Source organism: Amblyraja radiata, chromosome 12, assembly GCF_010909765.2.
Source record: "Amblyraja radiata isolate CabotCenter1 chromosome 12, sAmbRad1.1.pri, whole genome shotgun sequence".
Taxonomy (NCBI): Eukaryota; Metazoa; Chordata; class Chondrichthyes; order Rajiformes; family Rajidae; genus Amblyraja; species Amblyraja radiata.
The window spans coordinates 40,760,883-40,786,478 of NC_045967.1; the positions used below are offsets into that span (position 1 = coordinate 40,760,883).

Below are 25,596 nucleotides of genomic sequence, written 5' to 3' on the forward strand. Positions count from 1 at the left end.
GGAGGTTCACCTAGTTGAAAGTTGTAACCATTACTTTTTTATTGTATTATTCAGATGTCTTTCCTCCAGGGAGCAGAAGATAAGGAAACCAATGTGTAGCTGACCGTGCTCTTGCCTTCTCTTTCTTTTGCCTAGCTATTATAACCCCAACAATACCCTCAATTGCTCTAGTTTTCAGCTTCTCTCCAAAATAAATTCCCAATTTCCAAAATAATCCAATTCTCAATCATTCGAATCATATAACATTTCCACCTGCCCCATTCTAACCAAAATTACTAAGAGACCTATTTTTATCACAATTTCAATCTTTTCATTGTCATTACCATTTCCTCAAGTAAGCTGTGCATTAACTTCATTTGCTAATAAAAACATAAAATCCTGCAAATGCTAAGGCCTTCCTCTTACCTCATCTACTACATTTGGGGTTGTCGATTGGACCACCTTTACATCAGCGAGATCAATCGTAGACTCGACGACCATTTCGCCAAACACGCGCTCGGTTTGCCAAGGCCTGCTGGATCTCCCGGTTGCTCACACCTCTTCTCATTCCCATACTAACCTTTCTGTCCCGGGCCTCCTCCATTGCCAGTGAGGCCACACGCAAACTGGAGGAACAGCACCTCACATTCAGCTTGCACACAACCTAATAGAATGAACATTGAATTCTCCAATTTTAGGTAATTAACCTAAAAACAAAACTTCCTTTCTCCTCTCCCCCCACCCCCTTCTTCTCCGTCCTCCTCCACCCCTCTCCCTCTTATTCCCCCTCTCTTCTCTGTGTCCCACCTGGACTCACGCTCATTTCTCCCCTCCCCTTCCACCTATATTTCTTCCTCTGGCTTCACCATTGGCACCTCTACTATCCTTGTCTCACACCTTTTGGCTTTTCATCGCTAACCTTTGCCCAACCATCTGCCTATCAAAAATCCTGCATCTACATATCCCTCCACTCTTCCAGCTTTCCCCCACCCCACCACAAGCAGTCTGAATAAGGGTTCCAACTCAAAATGTCACCTATCCCTGTTCTCCAGAGATGCTGCCTGACCCATTGAGTTCCTCCAGCACTCTGTATCTTTCTTCAACCTGAAATGCTAGCTCTGTTTCTTTTACCACTGATGTGCTCAGACTCACTGAGTATTTCCAGCATTTTCTATTTTTTATTTCAGATATCCACCATCTGGTATGCCATTGGTGTTGGTATTTTATTGGCACATGTACCAAGATACAATGAAAAAACGTTGTTTTGCATAATATCCAGGCAAATCATTCTACACATGAGTTCATCAGGTAGTGCCACAGAGAAAGTAAACAGAGTACAGAATATAGCGTACTGCTATCGAGAAAGTACAGATACAAAATGCTTGGGCCACAATGAGGTAGATTGGAAAATTGGGAAATGCAGCCCTAGAACATGAGTGGTCCATTTAAATGTCTGATAACAGCGGGGAAGAAGCTATTCTTGAAACAGGTGGTACGTGCTTTCACTCGTTCATATCTTTTGCCCAACAGGGGAAAGGAGAAGAGAGAATGAGTGGGGTGTGGGTGGTCCTTGATTATGCTGACTGCTTTTGTGAGGCAGCATGAAATATAGATGGAGGTAGTGGTGGATGAGGCTGGATTATGTGATGAACTGGGCTGCAATCACATCTTTCTACATTTTCTTTTTGTCTTGGTCAAATCAGTTGTCATTCCAAGCTGAGATGCATCCAGATAGATATTGGTGATAGAAATTGCTTTCTATGGTGCATCAGATATTGGCAGGAGTTATTGGAGACATGCCAATGTTTCTTAGCCATCTGAGGAAGTAGAGGTGTCAGTGTGGTTTATTGGCTGTAACTTCAATGGGATTGGGCCAAGGCAAATTGTTTGTGATATTTACCATGGAAACAAAGCTCTCGGCCATCTGTACTTCTGCACCGTTCATGATGTTTCACAATTTCAATTTCTTCCTCAATCTCTAGCCTTTCCACTCTTAATGTATGAATATCTTTGAAATGCCTTTGTTAGTTGCAACAACAGCAAACGTCTTATCCAAAATTACAAGTGGTATCCTGGCTTGCACTCCATTGCCCTCTTTGATCTCTTTGCATGAGGCACTTGGCCATGCCATCTTCCTCCACTCATCAGTTATCTAACTCCACAGGATCATACTTGTTTCCTTGCACTACTATCCACATATTGATTGTACATATTTATTTTCCAGTCCCATGCACCATCCCCTGCAGAATCCATCCTTTTCCAACCCTTTGCTTAAGTATGTACTGTCCCTTTGTGGCATCACATTCCACTTGTATTAAGATTAGGTGTACCTTTTCACTAATACACAAATTTGGCATGTTTAACTGAATGAAAATGAGTCATAGATCAGCTAAAATTTAATTTCATAATGGAACAACTGAATTACTTCCCAATCTTGAGCTGATCCAGTCCATCCATAACCTTGCCCTTCCATTCAACCTAGAACTGAATTTGGATCTTATATCTTATCCATCACCAAGATTGCTTATTTCTAGTTTTCCCAAGAACTCTTAGCCAACCCCCAAAACTGAAATCCTCTGGACTTGATTATTCCAATATTTTTCTTGCTGGTCTCTTTCTTCATTTTCCCTAATTTCTCTATGGGTATCTGAGAGAGAATGTATTACCAGGAAATAAATGGAGGCAGGGACTGATGGGAAAGTTCTGAGATCTGGAATTGGCTTGATGGGCTGAATGGCCTCCTATAACCATAAGGAAAAATAAAAATGAAGATTCCTCTGAAATTTTCCACTCTAACTATCCATATGGTCATTTTAATGTTAACATTGATACAGATTAAGGAATCTTTCTCTTTTATCTCCAATAGTTAATAACCCGTCGTTTAAACCTTCTATTATAGATAAATCATTAACACAATGGGAAAGAATAGGAATTAAAACACTCGGAGATATGTATCAAACTGGAAAATTATTATCATTCCAACAATTACAATTAAAATACAATTTGAGAAATAATCATTATTTTAAATATTTTCAAATATGTGACTATCTGAAAAAAATATACACAAGATTATTATAATATGCCACCTGATTTGCTGGACGAAGCAATGAAGACAAAGGCCGAATCAGCAAATTTAATATCATACTTGTATAACATCATTCTAAATATAGAAATACCATCAACCGATGGTATTAGAAGAGACTGGGAACAAGAATTAGCTATAAAAATTTCAAAAGAGAGGTGGGATGAACACTTACTATATGTGCATAAATGCTCGATTAACGTAAGACACACTTTAATTCAATTTAAACTGTTACATAGATTATACTATTCAAAAACCAATATAAGCAAACTTTTTCCTAATGTCTCACCTATGTGTGATAAATGCCTATCTCAAGAAGCTACTATAGCGCATTCATTTGTTTTTTGTATAAAATTCAAAAATTTTGGACAGAAATTTTTGAAATCTTTACAAAATTATTTAAAATGAAACTGATACCAAAAGCAGAATGGATTATCTTTGGAACAATGGAAGGTAGCCCTGAACTAAACGTGTTTCAAAAGAATCTATTTAATTACGGGTTAATAACGGGAAAAAAGCTTATACTTAAATTCTGGAAAAACGCTCCTATACCAACAATAAATATGTGGATTTCAAATATGTTTGAAACATTACATCTGGAAGATATGAGACTCCTTCTTGCATGCAAATCAGACCACTTCCAAAAGACGTGCTCGGCATTTACCGACTTACTACAAGTATAAGGTGCAACAGCACTTTAAAAATAAATTATGTCAGGATCTGGTAAGGGGGGATGAAAAATACGAAGTTCGTATATCCCTTTTTGCGCGGTCTTCATAATAGAGCTTTTGTTTCTTTTTTCTTTTTCTTCTTTTCTATGGCCTATTTCTTAACTTTTCTCCCTAACTCTTTGCTCAATGGGTCTTTCTTTTTGATCACTCTTTCACATTATCACGACTTTCTCTCACTTTCTTTACTTTCTTTATTTCTCTCTTTTTAAAGCTTAAAAAATGAAGTGGTACAATAAATGTAATAAGATATATTTGGCTTGTACTATTGTAATGTACTGTACTTCTAATAAATAAAATTATTTAAAAAAAATAAAAAAAGAATTAGAGGATCACACACATACTTTTTGATAATGCACAGGATAATTAGAGCGTTGTTTTGCTCTGTTAAGGATCCTCATTTGAAATGTACATTTCCAGTGCTAACCTTTCATAATAAGATGACAAAAATAAAAATATCACAGCAGCAAAAAAAAAACAAACAAAAAAAACATTGAAACAGATTGTGACTCAAAATCATGGATAGAAAATAAATTTTATCTTCAGGAAATGTGAATGAATGAATGAATGAATGAATGAATGAATGAATGAATGAATACGTTTATTGTCATTGCACAATACTGTGCAACGAAATTACATTACATCTCCTCCGGTTAAAAAATACAAACACGACAACCATTGACACATATGTACACTTATTAGTAAAAATAATAAATAAGTATTTAAAAAGAATTTTAAAAGAATGTTGCATTTCTTGGAATTACATTTTGCTTCCCCAGTGTTCTCTGTTGGAATTAAGCTCTTTTATCGCACATGTGCCCACATACAAAATGTTTAACGCTATACTAGTTGATCTCTCATGTCATTGCATGCAGAAAGTAAAGTCTAACAAAATTGTTACAGGGTAGGGACAATTGGTTAACGGCATTTCAATGTCATTTGGTTTATATTTCAAAATCAAATATTGTTACCTTATTTTTAGTTTCATGTTATTGTTCAATATGTTCTTAGAGATACATAGATGAAGCTCTTCAGTCTAAACAGTCATGGTAAAGTGCAATTACTATGGGACACAAATTTGGACTCAGTATTCTTTATATATATAAAATTTATATGAATTTATAAAACAAAGGGGGAAAATTGACAAAAAGAAAAACATATTAATGGTAATGTGCGTACACAGATCAGAATTATTTATTATTGTAGAGAAGGATGAATTTCTGCCTTTCAAAGGGAAATTTGTGCATTAGTATTTGCCAGAAAAACAAAATGATGTGAGGTTGGATTTTGAAGGGAAAGGCCAGCATTTCTGAGCACTGACCAAACTAATGGCAACAGGGTTTGAATTACATCACATGCAAACACAAAAGTAGAAACCCCAAACCTTCTATCAATTGTTCACAGTTGTTTTCCAACTGCGCACCGTTGTTGATGCAAAGATCTGCAGATGTTGGTTTACAAAAATAGAGACAAACTGCTGGCGTAACTCTGTAGGTCAGGCAACATCTCTCGAGAACATGTAGCGGTTACGTTTTGGATCAGGATTCATCTTCAGCTATTGTGGGGGAGGGGGGTAAAAGAGCTGGAAGAGAGGAGGGGCACACCATTATTTGGTCAACTCATGGAATCCAGCAGTGGAATCTAAATTTGCAGCAATTGTTTGGCTGGAAATTGGTTCAAACAACTTCTGTCAGACTAGAGGCGAATATCCATTATCACCTAAACATTGTGCATTAGCTGCACCATTGCACGCAACTGGGTTGAGTCTGTGCCAGCCACAACCTGACCCTTGTGACATTGCACCATTCATTCTCTTCTTTCTTCAAGAAATACAAGTGAAAGAGAGATTAATATTCAGAAATACATTGGCTGCAGATGCAGAAACACCAAATGGGGAGAGAATAACAAAATAAATAATGAAAAAGAAATTGGAAATAGCATGAACATTTCACTGTAAATATTTTATACTGTAAAAAATGTAAAGGTCCTCATGCAATTGGTTGACTTGTGCCAGCATGAACCTTGAAAATCTGTATAAATATCTAAAGAATCAGTATCACTTAACTTTAATATAGTTAACTGAAAATTAGCGGGCTCTTCTTATCTCTGTTATGAGCACAATAGAAATTTAGAACGGAATCAATTATCCATTGATTTTTCACACCATGGATCAGGTAGAGACAATTTTTTTAAACATTTAATCCAAGTAGGAAAATCTTAGAAAATATGGAAAATGAAAGTGAAAAGAACTTCAAAAATACTCGGAAAGCAGATCAGCTCCATCCGTGTAAATATTATTCCCTTTCACACCACATCAATTAATGTGGCACTCAGTGTAATCCCAGTTCTGTTCTGGTGTCTGATAGTTTATGGAATAATTAGTTATGCCTCCTCACCTTAACAAAGCCAATACACATGAATCAAATGCTGATTTCAGGCCTCAGATTAGAATTTCAGGTCTCAAAACTGTCCTCGACTTGCAGGTGGGTCTGTGCTTGCTTCACCGTGACAAATTAAGTCTCAGCCATAATTGGAGACACAAGTAACTGCAGTTGTTGCTTCACAAGTAAAATATACAAAGTGCTGGAGTGTGAATCAGGCAGGATCTTTTTAGGTTCTGCCTGACCCACTGAGTTACTCCAGCACTTTGAGGTTTTTTTCTTTGCCATAATTGCAAGTTAAATTATTTTCTTTTGTTTAGGATTTGTAGGGGCTTTGTGTTTATTGAATGTACATTTATGTCGATTTAAAGCTCCAATAATTCTTAAGCTGCTATTTGTTTTCAATAATTTCTTTTAAAAAGCATAATTGACCTTTGACTTCTTTGTTTGCAGTCATGTGATACATGCAGTAACTCTTAATGACATGGACTGTGGCCATTTCTTTACTTTAACCACTCGACACATGAAGATTAAACGAGACTCTGGTTATGGTTTTGGATTTGTGGCAGGTGGTGAGAAGCCTGTGATAGTGCGAGCAGTAGCACCAGGTGAGACATGAAAATATTTTTATCGACTCTTTTTACATTATGTTCAATTGTTTCCCCAATCTTTTTCTATTCTGCCTCTTTAGTTGATGACAATGAACAACTTACCTCTCCCACTTCGAGTCAAACCTGGTTACAAGACTTGTCAATATAATGTGTTTCCTATTTCCTTCATCAGCTACCTCTTTCACCTCTGAATACCTGGTAACAATTGGTTTGGACCTGCTGCTGACTGTTCATGGAATGGAGTTGAAATGAATGCTACTGTGATAAATAACCACAGGGATCATCACTGCCTTTCCATTGTATAGAGGAGGTAGCTTAGATTAGAAATTTTAGTTTAGAGATACTGTGTGGAAACAGCCCCGTCAGCCCACCAAATCCACACCAACCAGCAATCCCTCTACACTAGCATTATCTTACATACAAATGGACATCTTACAATTTTTACTGAAGCCAATTAAGCTACAAATGCTACAATTTTTACTGAAGCCAATTAAGCTATGTCCTTGGAATGTGGAAGGAAATCGGAGGGCCAGGAGAAAACCCACGTGGTCGCCAGGGAACGTACAAACTCCGTACAGAGAGCAGCCGTAGTCAGGATTGAATCCTGATATATGTCGCTGTAAAGCAGCAACTCTACCGCTGTGCCACCTCTTCTATTGTGTCTATTTCAAAGCTGCACAATCCAAGATTGATTTTACCTAGAATGAATCATGTTGGTGATCACTTCTTGGTGAAATCATGGAATTCTGAAAATAGGACAAATGTTCTCGCGATGTCGAGGATGCACTAATGACATCAACCGTCCTGCAATGGAGGTTTCAAGCAACGTCGGCAAAGGTTTCAGACAATTGCCATATAACTGCCTCATGAAAACAAGGTGCACGTTAGTACTTCTTTACTCTAGATTTAAACAGAGGCTGTGCTCACATCAGGATTTGTCACAAGGCAAATCCAATGCTCACTCGCATTCTAAAAATGCTCAGTCTGTGTTCAAATGAGAAAGTAATGCTTTGAGCTGGACTACTGAGTTGGATGATCAGCCATGATCATATTGAATGGCGGTGCAGGCTCGAAGGGCCGAATGGCCTACTCCTGCACCTATTTTCTATGTTTCTATGTTTCTATGTTTTGGAAATAATGGCTAATGAGGTCAATGATGATCATGCAAGCGACACAAGGGAGGGAGCACGAGGCTGACAGGTGACTTCTGAAGCGTGGTGACTTTCAGGAAGAAGGCACTGAATTGCACAATTGTGAGGACCCTCTCCTTCAGCCCTCACTGTCCCCCAGGGCAGCCTGTGTGACACTATAGAAATGAAAATTTGCCTGATTATTAAATCTACTGGGAATGTAAGTCAAATAAGTAGAATTTAACTTAGATAAATACAATGTGTTGAGCTTTGTTAAGTTCAATCAGGGCAGGTTTTGCAAAGTAAATGGCAGGGCCCTGGACAGTGTTGTAGATCAGATAGACTTAAGGTACAAGTACATGGTTCTCAAAAAGTGTCATCCTCGATAGACCAGGTGGTGTAGAAGACCTTTGGCCGTCTTGCTTTCAACAGTCAGAGTATTGAATAATAGGGTTGGGTGTCACGTTACAACTGTACAAAACCTGGAGAGACCACACCAAAGTGTTCAGTTCTGGTCGCCTACCTATAGGAAGGATATCATTGTTGGAAAGGGTGCAGAAATGATTCACAGGAATGAAAGAAAAATTTGCCACAATTTCTTTCAAAGTTTTTCACATTACCAATTTTACAATTTTACAATCTATTGTGAGACTAGATCAAAGAATATTTGAAAACCTATGTATTCAGCTGCCCCTGAATTGCTATTATCTTTCTAGACTGCAGCTAGATGCAAGCCTAGATTCAGTTGGGGGCTGTTATGATGGTGGTAGGAAGGGGAGGGGTGGGGTGGAAATCACCCCACAGAGAGAATAAAGTGTTTTATTTGCTACATACACGTTCCCCGCCAATGCCTGATGTTGGAATTGAAACTAAAAGCTGTGTACAGTTTACAAAACGTCTGTGATCAGACAACTCAAAACATCCGTTCAAAGCAGTTACATCAAAATGCCCGGGTTTCACTATTTTGTGTATGAAACGTATTTTTCCATTTGATCTTTGTGTCAACACCAATCACAAGAGGCAACTTTGACTTTTGTACTGTGTCTGGAGATTCCTAGTGAAATCCAAAGAATTCCCAATATTCTAAGCACTGATCTAAGATCCAATCCTGTCTGTACTGAGAAAGTAGCAACTTATCTATATAATGGACTTTAGTTCACCTAGATTTTTACTTTTTACTTTTCTGAGCACAATTCTAGCTGGGATATTTACAGAATTGTAATATAATCCAGCTCAGCTGGGATGAAACTCTGGTACATCAACCTGATAACCACCATTTAAAGAGGAAAGACAACATGGCTAGATAACTGCAGGGTATTGTGATACTAAAGTTGTCTGAATAAGTTCTTTCAGGCAAGGCAGTCAATAGTTCAAGGGAAAATCATGGGTGGACAACAGTTATGCATGGTAATATACATTAGATTAGATTAGATTCAATTTTATTGTCATTGTACTTTTCAGTGCAACGAAATGGTTTAGCCTGCAGTCATAACATAGAATTACAAAAACACACACAAAAAGTCCCAAAGTCCATGTCTCTTCCCTCCTTGCTCTCCCTCTGCGCTGAGGCGATGACTCCGATGTTGTGACCCCGCCGGGTGATGGTAAGTAAGTCAGTCCTGCGGTAGAATCTGAGCTCCGCGAATGGGCCGGTTCAAACTCCGTGGCCCGGGGCGGTCGAAGCTGCCGCCCTCCAGTCCAGCGGACGAAGCTGTTGTAGCGGGAGCTCCGGAAAAACAGGTCACCAACCTGTGACCTGCGAGCTCCCGACGATGTCGTCCACTGGCCCGCGGCCGAGCCTCCGAGGCTCCAAAGTCGGATCGCCGCCGCCACCACAACGCCACCACAGCCCCGAATTCGGCCAGCCTCGAGTTGCTATGTCCTGGCTCTGCGTCCGGAGCCTCGAGGTCGGTCCCAGTTGCGGAGGCGGAGACGGGGGATACGGCAAGAAAGGTCGCATCCCCCCCGAAGGAAGAGTCAGAAAACATATATACTTTTTAATTAATTTCATTTGTAAGACTTGGTATAGTTGTACTTATGATGTTCCCAGCTCCGAAATGACATCTTGTCTATTTACATGCAGGGAATTGAATTGAATTGAATTGAATCCTTTATTTGTCATTCAGACCTTTCGGTCTGAACGAAATGTAGTGAATCCTGATACATACAGCGCCAACATGTTTTGTCTATGCACAGCCCTACTTCTCTGTAACCACTAATTCCCAAGTTTTTCCACTAATCATCAGAAATTAATGCCCTCCGTAATGCCCTCCGTAATGCCAGGCCTGCCAGTCAGATTTCTCCAATCATCAGTTCTATCTTGTGCAGCAATATAAAGCAAATGAACATGTGAAAAATTCAGGCACTTAACGTACAATAAGCAATGAAAAGGGCTGGCAGAAAACAAAAAGTACATTAACAGTGGGGAAGATTCTGTGCCGGAAGCAAGGTCATTAGAGCACAAGTTAATTACAAAGAGAAATCATGAGAGGCCTCGCAGAAATCAGATCTTGCTCCTCACCGGTGAAGAGCTATTATAACAGTGACTGATGTTTATCATGACCCATCCTTCACATTGCACGCTTTCTTCCCTATACTCTTGTAGACTGGTGACATTTCTTGTAGTTTTGGCTAAGCCATGTTTGGTTATACTCGTGTAATTTTGTTGGTTTTCAGTCATATCCAACAAGGTAACATACGTCTTTCGCAAGAAGAGTGGCTGTCGCCAACTGCACCACTACCTTTCAAATCTAGTAAACTCGTCATAGCTGAATGAAATATTAAAGTTGCAGTCTGTCAAGATGCAGACAAAAATTGGTTTTGTAATGAATGGTATTACTTCTCAAATAATTTATGTCCATGGAATTACGAACCAGAGGGGGAATCAAGAACCAGAGGATTAAGGTGAAGGGGGAAAGGTTTAATAGGAACCCGAGGCGTAACTTTTTTACACAGAGGGTGGTGGGTGTACTGGACAAGCTGCAGGTGGAGGTAGTTGAGGTATTATTGCAACTTTTGCAATAAGTACTATTGCAACTTTTAAGAAACATTTACAAATGTACATGAATAGGCTAGGTTTAGAGGGATATGGGCAAAACGCAGGAAGGTGCCTCGTGTAAATGGGGCATATTGATCGGCCTGGGCAAGTTGGGCCAAAGGGATTGTTTCCACGCTGTATGATTCTACGACTTTATAATAGTAATTCCTGCTGGAAAGTATATGTGTATTGGGTAAAGACGGGATCGGGTAAAAATGTATCACTTACCTAGAAACATAGAAACATAGAAAATAGGTGCACTAGTAGGCCATTCGGCCCTTCGAGCCTGCACCGCCATTCAATATGATCATGGCTGATCATCCAACTCAGTATCCTGTACCTGCCTTCTCTCCATACCCCCTGATCCCTTTAGCCACAAGGGCCACATCTAACGCCCTCTTAAATATAGCCAATGAACTGGCCTCAACTACCTTCTGTGGCAGAGAATTCCACAGATTCACCACTCTCTGTGTGAAAAGAGTTTTTCTCATATCGGTCCTAAAAGATTTTCCCCTTATCCTTAAACTTAAACCTCTTGTTACGGTGGTCAAGTTGTTTGTTTAAACTGTTTAAACCCAAAACAGACGATGGCAAGGGGGAACATATTTCATCAAGTGACTTTAAGAAAATGTAAAAGTGAGGGATATAATAGTGCAGAGAAAAAGAAAAAAGTTCAACATAGAGCCGGTTACTTAAAATCAAATAATATTATTACAATGGTAGAATGCTGCTTCAAGTAGGCAAAGTCTTAAAGACATTAATTACAAGCAGCATTATTGCAGGAAAGCAATGTATTACAGGACTAAAGGAATCAGCAGTTTGGGCAACATTTCTAAACCACTTGGACATTGTATACTCAACCAGCATTTACAGTATTTCCTGACAGAGGTTGCACTGTTTTTTCTCTTCCTATCAAATTTGAACTTTAAAAAAAAAAGTTTGATATATACCTTTGTTCTGGTGCAAACATGTTGTGCTGTTTTATTTGGCAATGGATTAAATTCACTCAGGTATATCAATTTGCTACCCAGCCATAGAATTAGCTTTACGGATCAGCATCCTTGCAGAAATTATGAAATCTTCACATCGGAAATAAAAATCATCTAAGTTTAAGAACCCTTGCTGATTTTACAAAACTTGTTTTAACAAACGCAGTTTAAAATCTAAGATCTCTGCAGAATGTTCCAAGCGCCACGGCTAATATTTATTCTTGAACTAATACTAAACTGATGATAGACACAAAATGCTGAGTAACTCAGCTGGACAGGCAGCATCTCGAGAGAGGTGGAATGGGTGACGTTTTGGGTCAAGACCCTTCTTCAGACTGATAAACTGTCCTTTATCACATTGCTAATGGGCTGCCTATGATGTGCAGAGATTAGTTTACACATGTCTCTTTAAGGTAGTTAGGGATTGAAGGAGACTACAAATGAAGCCTTGACCAGTATAGTACGGGACAATGAGGCTATGATGGAGACTTTGGTCAGTGCCAGGATGTGATAGAGATTGTAACTAATGGAAAGAAACTGAAAATTGACTGAAGTAATTGACCTGACAGCTGCCTTTCCACCAACCTTGTCTTCTATCTATGTTAGATCAGGGCAATTCATATTGGGCCATGATCTTCTGTTTTGAAATCTTGTTTTGCATAATTATTCCCCCTCTCTCTAAATGTTTATCATCTCATTCTTAAATAAAGATTCTTCTAAATTTTCCTACCACTGGCAATACATCTCTAATACTGTTTTTAATGGATGGATTATATGCCTCTGCTATTTCACGTGAATATCTCAGAGAATTTAGGTTCAGTAGGTTGGTGATGGGGGGTCACATCATCTGTCAATGGTTTCATCCTCTACAATTTAATTTACCTACTCTCAGATTTTTTTTCATCTTTTAATATCCATCCCAATTTCTACTGTTTCAACATCAGAAAATGTTGAAGCACCCTCTATGTTCAGTATTCTTGTAATTTCAATATTATCTCCTAATGTTCATCTTCATTTTTTTAAATCTTTCTGGGACTTTACCACAATAGTGAGACATGTACTATTTAAATATTTTATGGCACTTGTTATTTGTTTACAGTTTCTTGTTTGCTCTTTGCGTTAAGAAATATCAACACGAATAAAAATCATTATCATCAGTACAAATAAAAATCAGAGATGTAAAATGAACATGTAATGACCTATTTTACACCAATGCACAAAATAAGAAGTAACCCCATTTATTGTTACCCTAATATACCTAATAGAATTGGTATCATTCAACTATACCGAGATATTTCATGGCAACAGTCCCTGCAGGATTGCATTGTCATCGAAATAATTATGTGCTTTTCTTGTTAGTAAGAAGCTTTACTTACTTAATTAATCTTATCTGAGACCCAACCCAATTTCATTTTGGAGTAAATGTCTGTATTTCTCTGTTAGGCGGTCCATCGGAGAGCAGACTCATCCCAGGCGATCAGATTCTAGCCATAAATGATGAGTGCGTCAGCATTGCCCCGAGGGAAAGTCATAGACCTTGTAAGGTAATCATTTGTTTGTTCAGCTAGTTAACAACAAACATTTCGCATTTATACAAATTATCTTTCATCTCCAACAACCAGGTCTCTTGAAATAGGACCTAAATGACCTAACCTCGCACTATTTACCTAATTTTCTGTTAGACATTAATGAGTTTAATTAGGCCTGCTAAAACCTTTAAAATCTTTAATAGCATGTAAGCACCAAGATAAATTTGTTCTCAGTAATATCATAAAACATTTTATCCACTGTAATAATGCAGTGAATTAAAAGAGGGAAACCATGTACACGAAACGGCAAAGCCTGATGATAGTATTAATGTTACCTTAAAGATCTTCTGTCATTTTCTAATACAGTATAGAGTATAAATACTAATCAAAATGTAAATAAACATTTACATGCTGAGGTATTATTAATTATATTACACTGCAAACACTTGCATTCGTCACTGACAACAGCAAAACGGGAATCAGCTTTTATTCTGATCTAAAATTAGCTGCACAGCTGAAATACTACTTGGTAACAACAGTGGAATTATATTTTTGAAAACTGAATAGGCTACCTCTGTGTTTCACTGGCATGGGATGGTTTGTGTTCTAGCCGATTAGTTTCACATAAACTTTGCACCAACCCAGGGAGTATGATAGAAGTAATGACCCAAACATTACTGTGTACAGGAGGGAGATCGATAAACTGGTTTAGTCGTGCCAGAACAACAATATTGCACTCAATGTTAGCAAGATCAAGGAGCTGATCGGTCATTTCAGGAAGTGAAAGCCAGCGAACCAAGCACCTGTCTTCATTGGCAGGACAGCAGTGGAGAGAGTCAATGGCTTCAAGTTCTTGCACGTACAAATCTTTGATAAACTGCCTTGGGCCTAGCACATTGACCCAATCACAAAGAAAGCTCACCAACATCTATAATTCTTCAGACGTTTGAGAAGATTCAGTATGTCATGGAATATCTTATTGCACATCCACATGTGGAAAGTGCAGAGCATGCTGACTGGTTACATCGCGGCCTGGTTCAGAAATTGGAATGCCCAAGGACAAAGAAGGCTGCAGAAAGTGGTGGACATTGCCCGATCCATCACGGGAACTGATTTCCCCATCAACAAAGGGTTCTATGGGAAGTGCTGCCTCACAAAGGCAGCTAATATCCTCAAAGATCCACATTACCTTGATCAGGCTCTCTACTCACACCTACCATCAGAAAGAAGGTGCAGGAGCATGGAATTGCTACGTCCAGGTTCAAGAACAGCTTCTTCCTATCAGCTATCAGGTGTTTGAATCATCCTGCAAAGCCTTGAAGGGGCTGTCCCACTGCGGCGACCTAATCCGCGAGTTCAGACGAGTTTGCCCTCGACTCATACTCACAGCATGGTCGACACAAGGTCCTTTGTAACTCTCCTTCATGCTCGAGAGTAGTCCCCGCGCACTTGAGGCCTCAGCAAGGTCACGCCGTATTTTTCAACATGTTGAAAAATGTCCGTGAGTAAAAAAAGGTCGCCATGGAATAAATTGATACTTTTATTACTCGTAATTTTAGTCGAAGTAGGTCGTAGTAGGTCGGCATGTTATTTGTAGGTAATCGAGGGTAGTCGAAGGTAATCGAAGGTAATCGAAGGTAGTCGTAGATAGTCTTCAACATAGTCGAAGGGAGCTTGAAGGGAGGTTAAAGGAGATCGAAGGATGTTGTCTTCACTCTCCACTATTCGGTGTCCAATTTTCCCGAAGCTAGTCGAAGCTAGTCTTCAACATAGTTGAAGGAGGACGAAGGAGGTCTTCTACATAGTCGAAGGAGGTCTTCAACATGACATTTTTTCAAACTCTCCTAAACTCTTCTAAACTTGCCAATTAAGTCGCCGCAGTGGGACAGCCCCTGAACCATACCTCTACTTTGGCACCAAATTACTACAGACTTTACACTACTATACTGTAGTTGTTCTATATACTTTTATTTTTGCTTGTCAGGATCTAGTTTCCCCAGAATAATTGATAATTTAAAATATGTTTATTGTTGTCGTTGCCTCAATATCCCCATAAAACTGCAACAAATACAAATGTCATTATTCCATTTACTACCCAATGTGTACAACAAATAAAATCTATTGACTCTTCGTTGGCTTCAAGCTCTTAAGAGTAGCTGTGATTGAGTTGCTCTAAGTAAAACTATCTGCAGGAACAATCAGCTAATGTGCTTGTGTTAAAGGGAGATCGCAACTGCCTTTGGATTCTATACTCACAATAGGTTCCAAGCATTTTAGGTGATTTTGTAAGTCATCTGATATGCCATTCACTGGGGCGTTATGATATCATTGACAAATAATTTTCCTCTAAAAATCCATAGTTCAGTAAAAAACAGTTGCGTCCACGAGTTCCGACGTTCCCGCTACGTTAATTGTACGTGATTACCACGAGTTTAATTTGTTTTAAACTCGGGGTCACTCGTGTGTCGACTCGCACCGTGAGACAGGGGTTTAAATGTTTCAGATTAAAGAGGGATGTTAATAGTGATGAAGGTGCATTGTTGATGAGTTGTATGATGAGAAGTCGTCAAGGGACGTAAACAAACAAACTAAGTGAATGGGCAATAACATGGCAGATTGTGAGTAAAAAACGTGAGCTATTTGAGATTTACTGCATCTGCAGTTTTGTTTTACAGTACAGTGCATTCAGAAAGTATTCAGACCCCTTCACTTTTTCCACATATTGTTACGTTACAACCTTATTCTAAAATGGATTAAATTCCTTTTTTTATCATCAATCTACACACAATACCCCATAATAAAAAAGCAAAAACGGTGTTTAGAAATTTTTGCAAAATAATTAAAAATAAATAACTGAAATATCACATTTACAAAAGTATTCAGACCCTTTACCCAGTACTTTGTTGAGGCACCTTTGGCAACGATTACAGCCTCAAGTCTCCTTGGGTATGATGCTACAAGCTTGGCACGCCTGTATTTGGGTAACTTCTCCCATTCTTCACTGCAGATCCTCTCAAGCTCTGTCAGGTTGGATGGAGCGTGTTGATGCACAGCTATTTTCAGGTCTCTCCAGAGATGTTCGATCAGGTTGAAGTCCGGTCTCTGGCTGGGCCACTCAAGGACATTCACAGACTTGTTACGAAGCCACTCCTGCATTGTCTTGGCTGTGTCCAGAATGCTCTGGAGCACATTTTCATCAAGGATCTCTCTGTACTTTGCTCCGTTCATCTTCCCCTCGATCCTGACTAGTCTCCCAGTTCCTGCCGCTGAAAATCATCCCCACAGCATGATACTGCTATTACCATGATTCACCGTAGGTAGGGTATTGGCCAGGCGATGAGCGGTGCCTGGTTTCCTCTGGATGTGACGCTTGGCATTCAGGCCAAAGAGTTCAATCTTGGTTTCATCAGACCAGAGAATCTTGTTTAGGTGCCTTTTGGCAAACTCCAAGTGGGCTGTCATGTGCCTTCCGTCTGGCCACTCTACCATAAAGGCGTGATTGGTGAAGTGCTGCAGATATAGTTGTCCTTCTGGAAGTTTCTCCCAACTCCACAGAGGAACTCTGGAGCTCTGTCAGAGTGACCATGGGTCACTGACCAAAGCTCCTTGGTCATCTCCCTGACCAAGGCCCTTCTCCCATAATTGCTCAGTTTGGCCGGACGGCCAGCTTTATGAAGAGTCCTGGTGGTTACACAGTTCTTCCAATTATGAATGACGGAGGCCACTGTGGTCTTCGAGACCTGTAATGCTGCAGAAATTGTTTTATACCCTTCCCCAGATCTGTGTCTCGACACAATCCTGTCTCGGAGGTCTACGGACAATTCCTTCGTCTTCATGGCTTGGTTTTTGCTCTGACATGCTCTGTCAATTGCGGGACCTTATATAGACAGGTGTGTGCCTTTCTAAATCATATACAATCAATATAATTTACCACATGTGGACTCCAATCAAGTTGTAAAAACATTTCAAGGATAATCAATGGAAACAGGATGTACCAAAGCTCAATTTTGAGTGTCATAGCAAAGAATCTGAATACTTATGTAAATGTGATATTCCAGTTATTTCTTTTTTATTACTTTGCAATAATTTCTAAACACCTGTTTTCACTTTTTTGCTATGAAGTATTGTGTGTAGATTGATTATAAAAAAAAGAATTTAATCTATTATAGAATAAGGCTGTAACGTAACAAAATGCGGAAAAAGTGGTCTGAATACTTTCTGAATGCACTGTATTTTGATTTATCGTTGGTTAATTAACTGATTACATTCAATTTGCATTGCTGGTTAGAATCAACAGGGATGCCTAAAATGGGGAGTTGGGACCATTCAGGAACAGATTGATCAAGGATGATTGTCACTAAGAGTAGTGCCAGGTGAGAGGGGAATCAGCTAAAATCTTTCTTGGCACTTCCGTCTGTGTTTTGTTTATTTCACTATTGCGTAAAATCAATCTCCTCAGCAATGCCAATTAAATCTCAATGTTGGTGCTGGTAATATACGAAGGCAGCATTAAAGGTGAATCATGATTTCCACTTTACTGCTGTTATGGCATCCGATCTTATAAATTCAATAGGATTAAAATGACTTGAGTGCCATTTTTGATCACCAGATATTAAAATATTGAAATAATCATGTAAGAACAGTTTTTGTTGGAAAATAAGAAAACATGACCCAAAATTGTGATGAATTAGATCTATTTCTTTGATTGTACTGTCATCAGAAATCATACATGAATCTTGTAAATGACAACAAATGTGATCATTGTATTATTTTAAATGCCTGACTGAAATACAAGAAAGCTGTAATGTCTCATCTGCATCTTTGATCTAAAGAGCTAAGAATGTTTAATTTACCACTTCTTTGAGCAAGTGAATTTTAAACAAACAATTGGATTCGGACAAAAAGCAAAAAGCTTGTTAAAAAAAAAGAACGTAACACATTAAATGATGGGAAGCTTTTGTTATCATGCAAGAGTAGGTGACCTATAGGTCAGTGTTGACATGTATGATACAAGGCAATGTTTTGATTGATGTTTGGTGACTGTGAGTGACCTTCAGAAATGAAAGATTTGGAGACGTCGATGGGAAGCAGTGTGCATTTCTAAACAAATGTTTGGGAGCATTAGGCAATAATGAAAGGAATGTGCAATGCTGCAGCTTTATTGCTGGAACTGTAATCCAGAAGTATGTGCTTGCGTTCTTTTCCAACTGCGGCGTGTTAAAGAGTCTATTTAAGATTACATTACTATCTGTAAAAATGACTATGATTCTGATTTTAGTAAAAGCCCAACTTACTTGGCAAAAGCCTTTTGGATGAAAATTTGTAGCAATTTTCTGAGTATATGATTCCTGTTGCCAACCGATGACAATGTTTCTTAGTAGTCCTCTGACTGAGCCTAGCAAGTGCTTTGCATTGCGTAATGTGTCAAAGAATTGCAGCAACTGCAGAAGGAGACCCTCAACAACCACCTCAGATCCATTCAGAGTGGACAATAAAGCACATTCACAAAAACACTCAATTCCCAATTTTTTTTAAAAGAAATAGAAATCAGGATTTTAATTTTTAATTGCAGATGACAGGAGTTAAATTAATTATGCCTTTATGGTCCATTAATTAGGTATTATAAAACCTGTTACTTGGTTCTAGAGTGAGCAGTAGAGAATCAGCCAACTACAATCAAGAACCCTTCTCTAAGTAAAAATAGGAAAATAAAATAATAGAAAAATAGTTGAAGAGAAGGAAGAGAACAATTACACTATATCACAAGTGATTCTTTGTTTATCACCCAGGATTTTATCGGTATTGAAAAAAACATACTTAATATCTTTAAGTGATATTATCTTAATCAAGTTGAATACTTAATTAGTATAGAAACAAGGAACTTCAGATGCTGGTTTACAGAAAAGACACAAAGTGCTGGAATAACTCAGCGGTAGGCAGCATCTCTAGAGAACCGTGTCTGGTCGGGATCTTTCTTCAGACTAAGTCTTCAACTAAGGGCCTGTTTCCACACTTTATCTCTGTGTAACTCTAGGAATCTAAAGGTGCTGTCCCACTGCGGCGACCTAATTGGTGCGTTTAAAAGAGTTTAGGAGAGTTTGAAAAAATGTCATGTTAAAGGCCTCCTTCGACTATGTAGAAGACCTCCTTCGACCACTGTTGAAGACTAGCTTCGACTACCTTCGACTAGCTTCGGGAAAATTGGACGCCGAATAATGGAGAGTGAAGACGACCTCCTTCGATCTCCTTCGAACTCCCTTCGACCTCCCTTCGACTATGTTGAAGACTACCTATGACTACCTTCGACTACCTTCGATTACCTATGACTACCCACAATTACATATGAATAACATGCCGACCTACTATGACCTACTTTGACTAAACCTACGAGTAAAAAAAGTATCGATATTTTTGCACGGCGACCTTTTTTTACTCGCGGGCATTTTTCAACATGTTGAAAAATACGCCCCTGAGTCCTCGAGTACGAGGGGACTACTCTTGAGCATGAAGGAGAGTTACAAAGACCTCCTTGGACCTCATGTCGACCATGCTGCGAGTATGAGTCGAGGGCAAACTTGCCAGAACTCGCGGTATAGGTCGATGAAGCGGGACAGCCCCTTAAAGAGGAGGAAGTGATAAAACTTTTTTTTGTGGAAAGTCTGGTAGTTTTGTAAGTATTAGAATGAAGCTGCTTGCCTTCATGTTAATGATCATTCTATAAGGATTAGCACAATGACACACTAGTATAGGTGCTGCCTAACAGCTTTTGCAACTGAGGTTCAATCCTGACTGCAGTTATTGTCTGTGTGGAGTTTGCACGTTCTCCCTGTGTTTTGACAGGTGCTCCAATTTACTCCCACATATCTAAAATATGAAAATTGGTAAGTGAATTTGCCAGTAATTTGCCTGTAGTGTATAGATGAGTGGCAGGCAAGTTTATGGAAATGTGGAAGGAATAAAATAGGTTGGCGTTGGATCAGTATAAAAACGGGTGCTTGATAGTTGATATGGACAAGATGGGCTAAATAGACTGTTTCTGTGCTGTATCCCTCTATGACACTATTTATCACTCATCATCATTTCCCAGGGGTTGGAAAACTCTGTAGCAGAACGATAGAAATAGAAGGATGAATGAAGGGATAGAGGCATCATTGCATTTTCTCCACTGCCTGTAGACCAGCAAAAGCCAAGTGTTTCCCCTCAGCCCAATAGACTGGTCAGTCAACCTTTGCCACCACTATCATCATTAGTTCATCAAGTCATTCCCTGTAAACCCAACCACAAAAGATGGACTGTAAACCTCCATTAATCCAGCACACTTGGATCTTTGCGATGCTAGACCAACAGATTTTCCAGACTATTATATGTTATTTTATTAACATTCCAATACAAATTTTAATTCAGGAGTGAGGAAACCTGGGTCCCGGTGAGTGGTCTGGGAACACGGAACGGAAGATCTGGCGGCAGGTCAGGGAGCATTGGAATAGAGAAGGAAGGGAGTGGTAAAACAGGGGTACCAGTGAGTGGACGGCATTGGGGGGATCTGTACCGTTGGTGAACGGAAATTGCAAACATTATGTTTTGAGGGATCTAGGATCTCTGCAGAACTTCAACTCTGTGCTATCCTTTTTCTCCGTGACGACCAGCCTGCTACACCACTCAGTTGGTTCTTCAACTTTAGTCAAGATGTCCTGCTCGACCAGCTTCATGAGACCATTCATGACCTTCTCTTTCATAGCTACAGGTACCGGCTTTGCAGAACACTGTGATGGGGTCATATCCTCCGTCCTAGTTACCAACTTGACCTTGCCAGGCTGTCTCCCAGGTCTTTCGTCGTCAAAGACATATTTGTAGCTCTTGAGTAATGAGCCAGCCTTGCTAACAGCATTCAGGCTCTTGAAGTTCTCCTTGTGAACCATGATGAGTTCAATCTGTTGTGCAGCTTTGCCGCTCAGGAGTGGTTTGAGCCAGCCTTCCTCTACCACTATGAAGTGAATAGGGTACTTCTTGTTGTTCATCTTGTTTCAGAGTATGACTTTCGTCCTACCTTCTGCCAGCAGGTTGGATTCGTTGTACATCTCATCTAATGTCCTCTTTTCTAGGTACAAGATGCTTGGGAATCACATTAACACTGGCACCAGAATCAATCTGAAACTTGATGGCTTCTGTGCCGACCTGCATCTCAGCGAATAGGCCTGAAGATGAATTGTTTCCAGCTGCATTGATCTCAATGCAACTCACAGACTCTGTGTTGGAAATGGACATTGTGTCAGATGTCTCTACGACCTTGTGCAGACCCCATTTCTGCGTGCCCTCCTTCCTCTGCTTGCAGCAGCAGGCAAAGTGGATATGTCATCCGCATCTGTTGCAGTCCTTCCCATACGCTGGGCATTCCTCCTTCCTGCGCTTGTGCTTCCTCGCTCAGAACTTGCACTTGACTAGTCCCTGATTCTTCCTCTGCGAAGGAAAATCAACCATCTTTTCCCTCGGTTTGAATCGTTCAACCTTGTGTATTGTCGGCTCTTCGCCGATGACCTGCATTCTTGCCGCTGTTACCTCCGAGGATCTACATATGTCCACAGTCCCCTGCAGTGTCAGATTCCTCTTCTGAAGGAGTGTCTTCCTAGTTGACTGGTCTGCAATACCAATGATGATGCGATCTGGAATGAGGCTTTCTCTCAGGCAATCACAGAAGTTGCATGTCTTAACAAGCTCCTTCAGCTCTGCAACATACGAATCAATGCTTTCCCCTGATTTCTGGTCTCGTTTATTGAAAACGAATCTTTCATACGTTTCGTTCGTCTCTCCTATGATGATGATAGACATCTTGTCGATGATGACTTTCACATCCGTCTCATCTGCTACTGTTTTGAACGTCAGGGTATTGAAGATTTGCAGTCTTTCCGGTCCAACAGTATGCAGGTATACTGCTTTTTGATACTGTTTCTCCTTCTTCTCTAGTTCTGTTATCACTGCATAATTTTTATACATTTGTTTAAACATTTTCCACTCTTCCACCTGGTTCTCTTTGAGCTTTAGATTGGGTGGTGGAGCCACGTGGAGAGATGGACTGGTCAGTGCCATTTTAAAATATCAGCGTATCCCCTCGCTCTTAATACCTTATTTTATCTTTAAGCAGTCTCCCACAGCATGTCGTTTTAAACTTCGACTCCCACAGCACTGATTTACACGCAGCGCCTTATCTTTGTGTTCTCACTGACCTGCATTCCTCTCATGCATGCAACTAGTCTGGTTGAAACATTGATTCCTGATAGCTTTTCAAAGCTTTTTTGCAAATCATCATAGTGTCTATTTGATTCACAAACCTTCACTTTCACCGCTGCCACCATGTTTTGATATATGCCTGCTTACAAAATAAGTAAACTAGCACATAATATACAGAGAAAGATGGCTGCACACACACTCGTGTTGGGATCAAAAACAGGAATGATTTATTTCCAAGTCAAAGGTCACTGACTGATTTACTGAGCATGTGCGAGAACGAGTACAGCTCATACGCATAAATTACATGGATATTGTCACACATTATTTGTTGAGGACAAGTCCAAATCATCGGGATTCTGAATGGTGTGAGAGCTTTGTTTCCGTTCGGTTATTTGGTTTCCACTTCTTTGTTTCAGCTTCTCGTCCTTCGATGCCACGTCCAGGTACCCATGTGGGAATGTCACATAAGCACCCCAGCAAAGAAATTATAACTGGAGAACTGGCACCTTGCATTTCATCCAGATTTGCAACACATTAACCCTGGCAGTCATTATTTCCTTATGCCCTGGAGATCTCCAAACTGCACTGTGAAAGTAAGAATAAAGTTGATATCTGCCGTTATTAGGGCATGGAACATTACGAAATCCTGATGTCCCATGACCGTTCCACAGAATTCCCAAAGTAGAGGAAAGTGATCCAATTTTAGTTGCCCTTACTTCAGCCAAATGTTGCATGATGAATGATGTCATTGTAGGAGTATCCAAATTCCTGTATGTCAGACTGTACAGAAATACCATGTTGAATCTTTTTGGATGATGGAGAATAAGCATATTTCTGTGAATCATAAATAAAACCATTAGATTTCAATCACCTTGCACTCAAAAACACGGCTCAATACAAATGAATTTCCGGGCATTTGTGATAGAGGAACTCATCATTGATCAATACTGATGAATTCAGTTACGCATTCCGCTCATCTCTGCATATGGTTCTGCCGGTGAATATAATTGCCAAAGCTTCCATGTGTGTAATGCTAGTAAACAAAGAAAACAAAGTGTTACGCAGTACTGTAATAGATGAATTAGGCACTCAGCAAACCTGTGGTGGAGCAACAAATATGCTTCAGTTCCTGTCCAACCATAATCGAATTTTTGAAACAATCCAATTTAAAAAATATTAAGTACCTGATCATCAATACTAACATTTACAGTATTTCCATTTTTAATTTAGTTCCTCGAATAAAATAAATAATTTGTTGAAAGACTTACACAGTAAAATGTCACAGTGATATTTTAGTCTGGAATCCAGTAACATGTACACATTTCCATATAATTTGGCCAATTGCCCAGTAATTTAAGAAATGGCTTATCATTGGACCAAAGTGCAGAATTGAGCTTGTAGATTGATCACTGCCTGCATTATTCTCAATGAGATGGTTATTTTTTTTTTTTTTTTTACAGCGTATACTTACTGTGTGCCTGACATTTTATGTTAATCAACATAAATGTGCCCCTGCAGTAAATATATCTTTTTGGGGCCTTTGAACTGTGCTTTTCCCATAATAGCATAAAAAATTATGTAAAGAGCGAATTTTGAAGGTAAACTAGCAAGGAATTTATGTTTCAGAAAGTTTGTGAGCACTTCAGCAACTTTGTAAGAAGGAAATGTCAGGTAGGATCTGCAGAGAGAGACAAATGCCTCATATTGATGGGGTTTTTTTAAATTATAAAAATAGTTGTTTAAGATCAAGCATGCTTTTAGTTCCAGAGAAAGTTGAGGAATGGAGAGAACAAAGGAAATTACGATGATAGACTGGAATCTCACAAGTGACAGTGCTGCCAACAGGGAGAAAGTGAAGAAGAATTGATGATGGCAGCTGCTATATCTGCAGCAGATGTTAATAGAAGAAGATGATTGAGAACAGAGGAGGGAGAAACTAAATTGCTGTACTTGAGATACAAAATGCTGTAAATCTGAAATAAATGGGAATGCTTCAATATCCAGCGGGTAAGGCAGCAACTGTGGGGAGTGAAAAATGTAGTTTATGTTGGGTGGCACATTGGTGCAGTGGTAAACTTGCTGCTTTACAGTGCCAGGGACCCGGGTTCAATCCTGACGGGTCCTGTCTGTGCAGAGTTTGTAAGTTCTCCCTGTGACCTCATGGGTTTTTTCTAGGTGCGCCGGTTTCCTCCCACACTCCAAAGATGTACAGGCTTGTAGGCTTCTGTAAACTTTCCTTAGTGTGTAGTATGGTGCTAGTGTATGAGGTGATCGCTGGTCGGCGTGGACTTGGTCGGCTGAAGGATCTATTTCCACGCTGTATCTTTAAAGTCTAAGGTAGAGTCTACACATTGATGACACCTCATCAGAACTTTCACCACCTTTGCTGCCAATATGCAACCTATTATCACATCGAGTCAATCTCTACTTTTCTCTTCCTTTGCTGTCTTCATCTCAGTAATCTAGATTAACAAACTAGATTAACGAGATTACATCAAGTCATCATTTCCTTTGTAAATCTTCCCTACACAGACTACAGTCACACTCCTCAAGTTGCGCAAGCAGAATTGTTTTGGTAAACAAATCTTGGCCAACAGAATGGTTACTTCATCAGTCTGAAGAAAGGTCTCGACCCAAAACATCATCTGACCTTTTCCTTCACAGATGCGGTCTGATCCACTGTTCTTTCAGCAATTATGTTATTTGCTTTGTTAGAAACCTCACATTTACATCTATTCCACAACTATTTCAAGCGTTATCTCCTCCCTACTGTTTCCTATAAGGGCTCCAATTTCCCCTCACAACATGTGCCTAATTTTTTAGAAGGCTAACACTGGGACTAATACTGGACCTGTAGGTACTCATTATTCATACTAATCGCTCAGATGGAAAGGTCAGAGTGCAG

General features: G+C 39.5%; 1 protein-coding gene across 1 annotated transcript in view; it reads left to right on the forward strand.

Moving 5' to 3' along the window:
- The first annotated feature begins 6,626 nt into the window (after window positions 1-6,626).
- frmpd3 (FERM and PDZ domain containing 3) overlaps window positions 6,627-25,596 on the forward strand; it is a 114,543-nt gene continuing 95,573 nt past the window's right edge. The window contains exons 1-3 of the mRNA XM_033030603.1: window positions 6,627-6,778; window positions 13,381-13,464; window positions 17,024-17,038. Coding sequence (XP_032886494.1) covers window positions 6,655-6,778; window positions 13,381-13,464; window positions 17,024-17,038 — 223 coding nt within the window. The 5' untranslated portion in view covers window positions 6,627-6,654. The remainder of the gene's footprint in view (window positions 6,779-13,380; window positions 13,465-17,023; window positions 17,039-25,596) is intronic.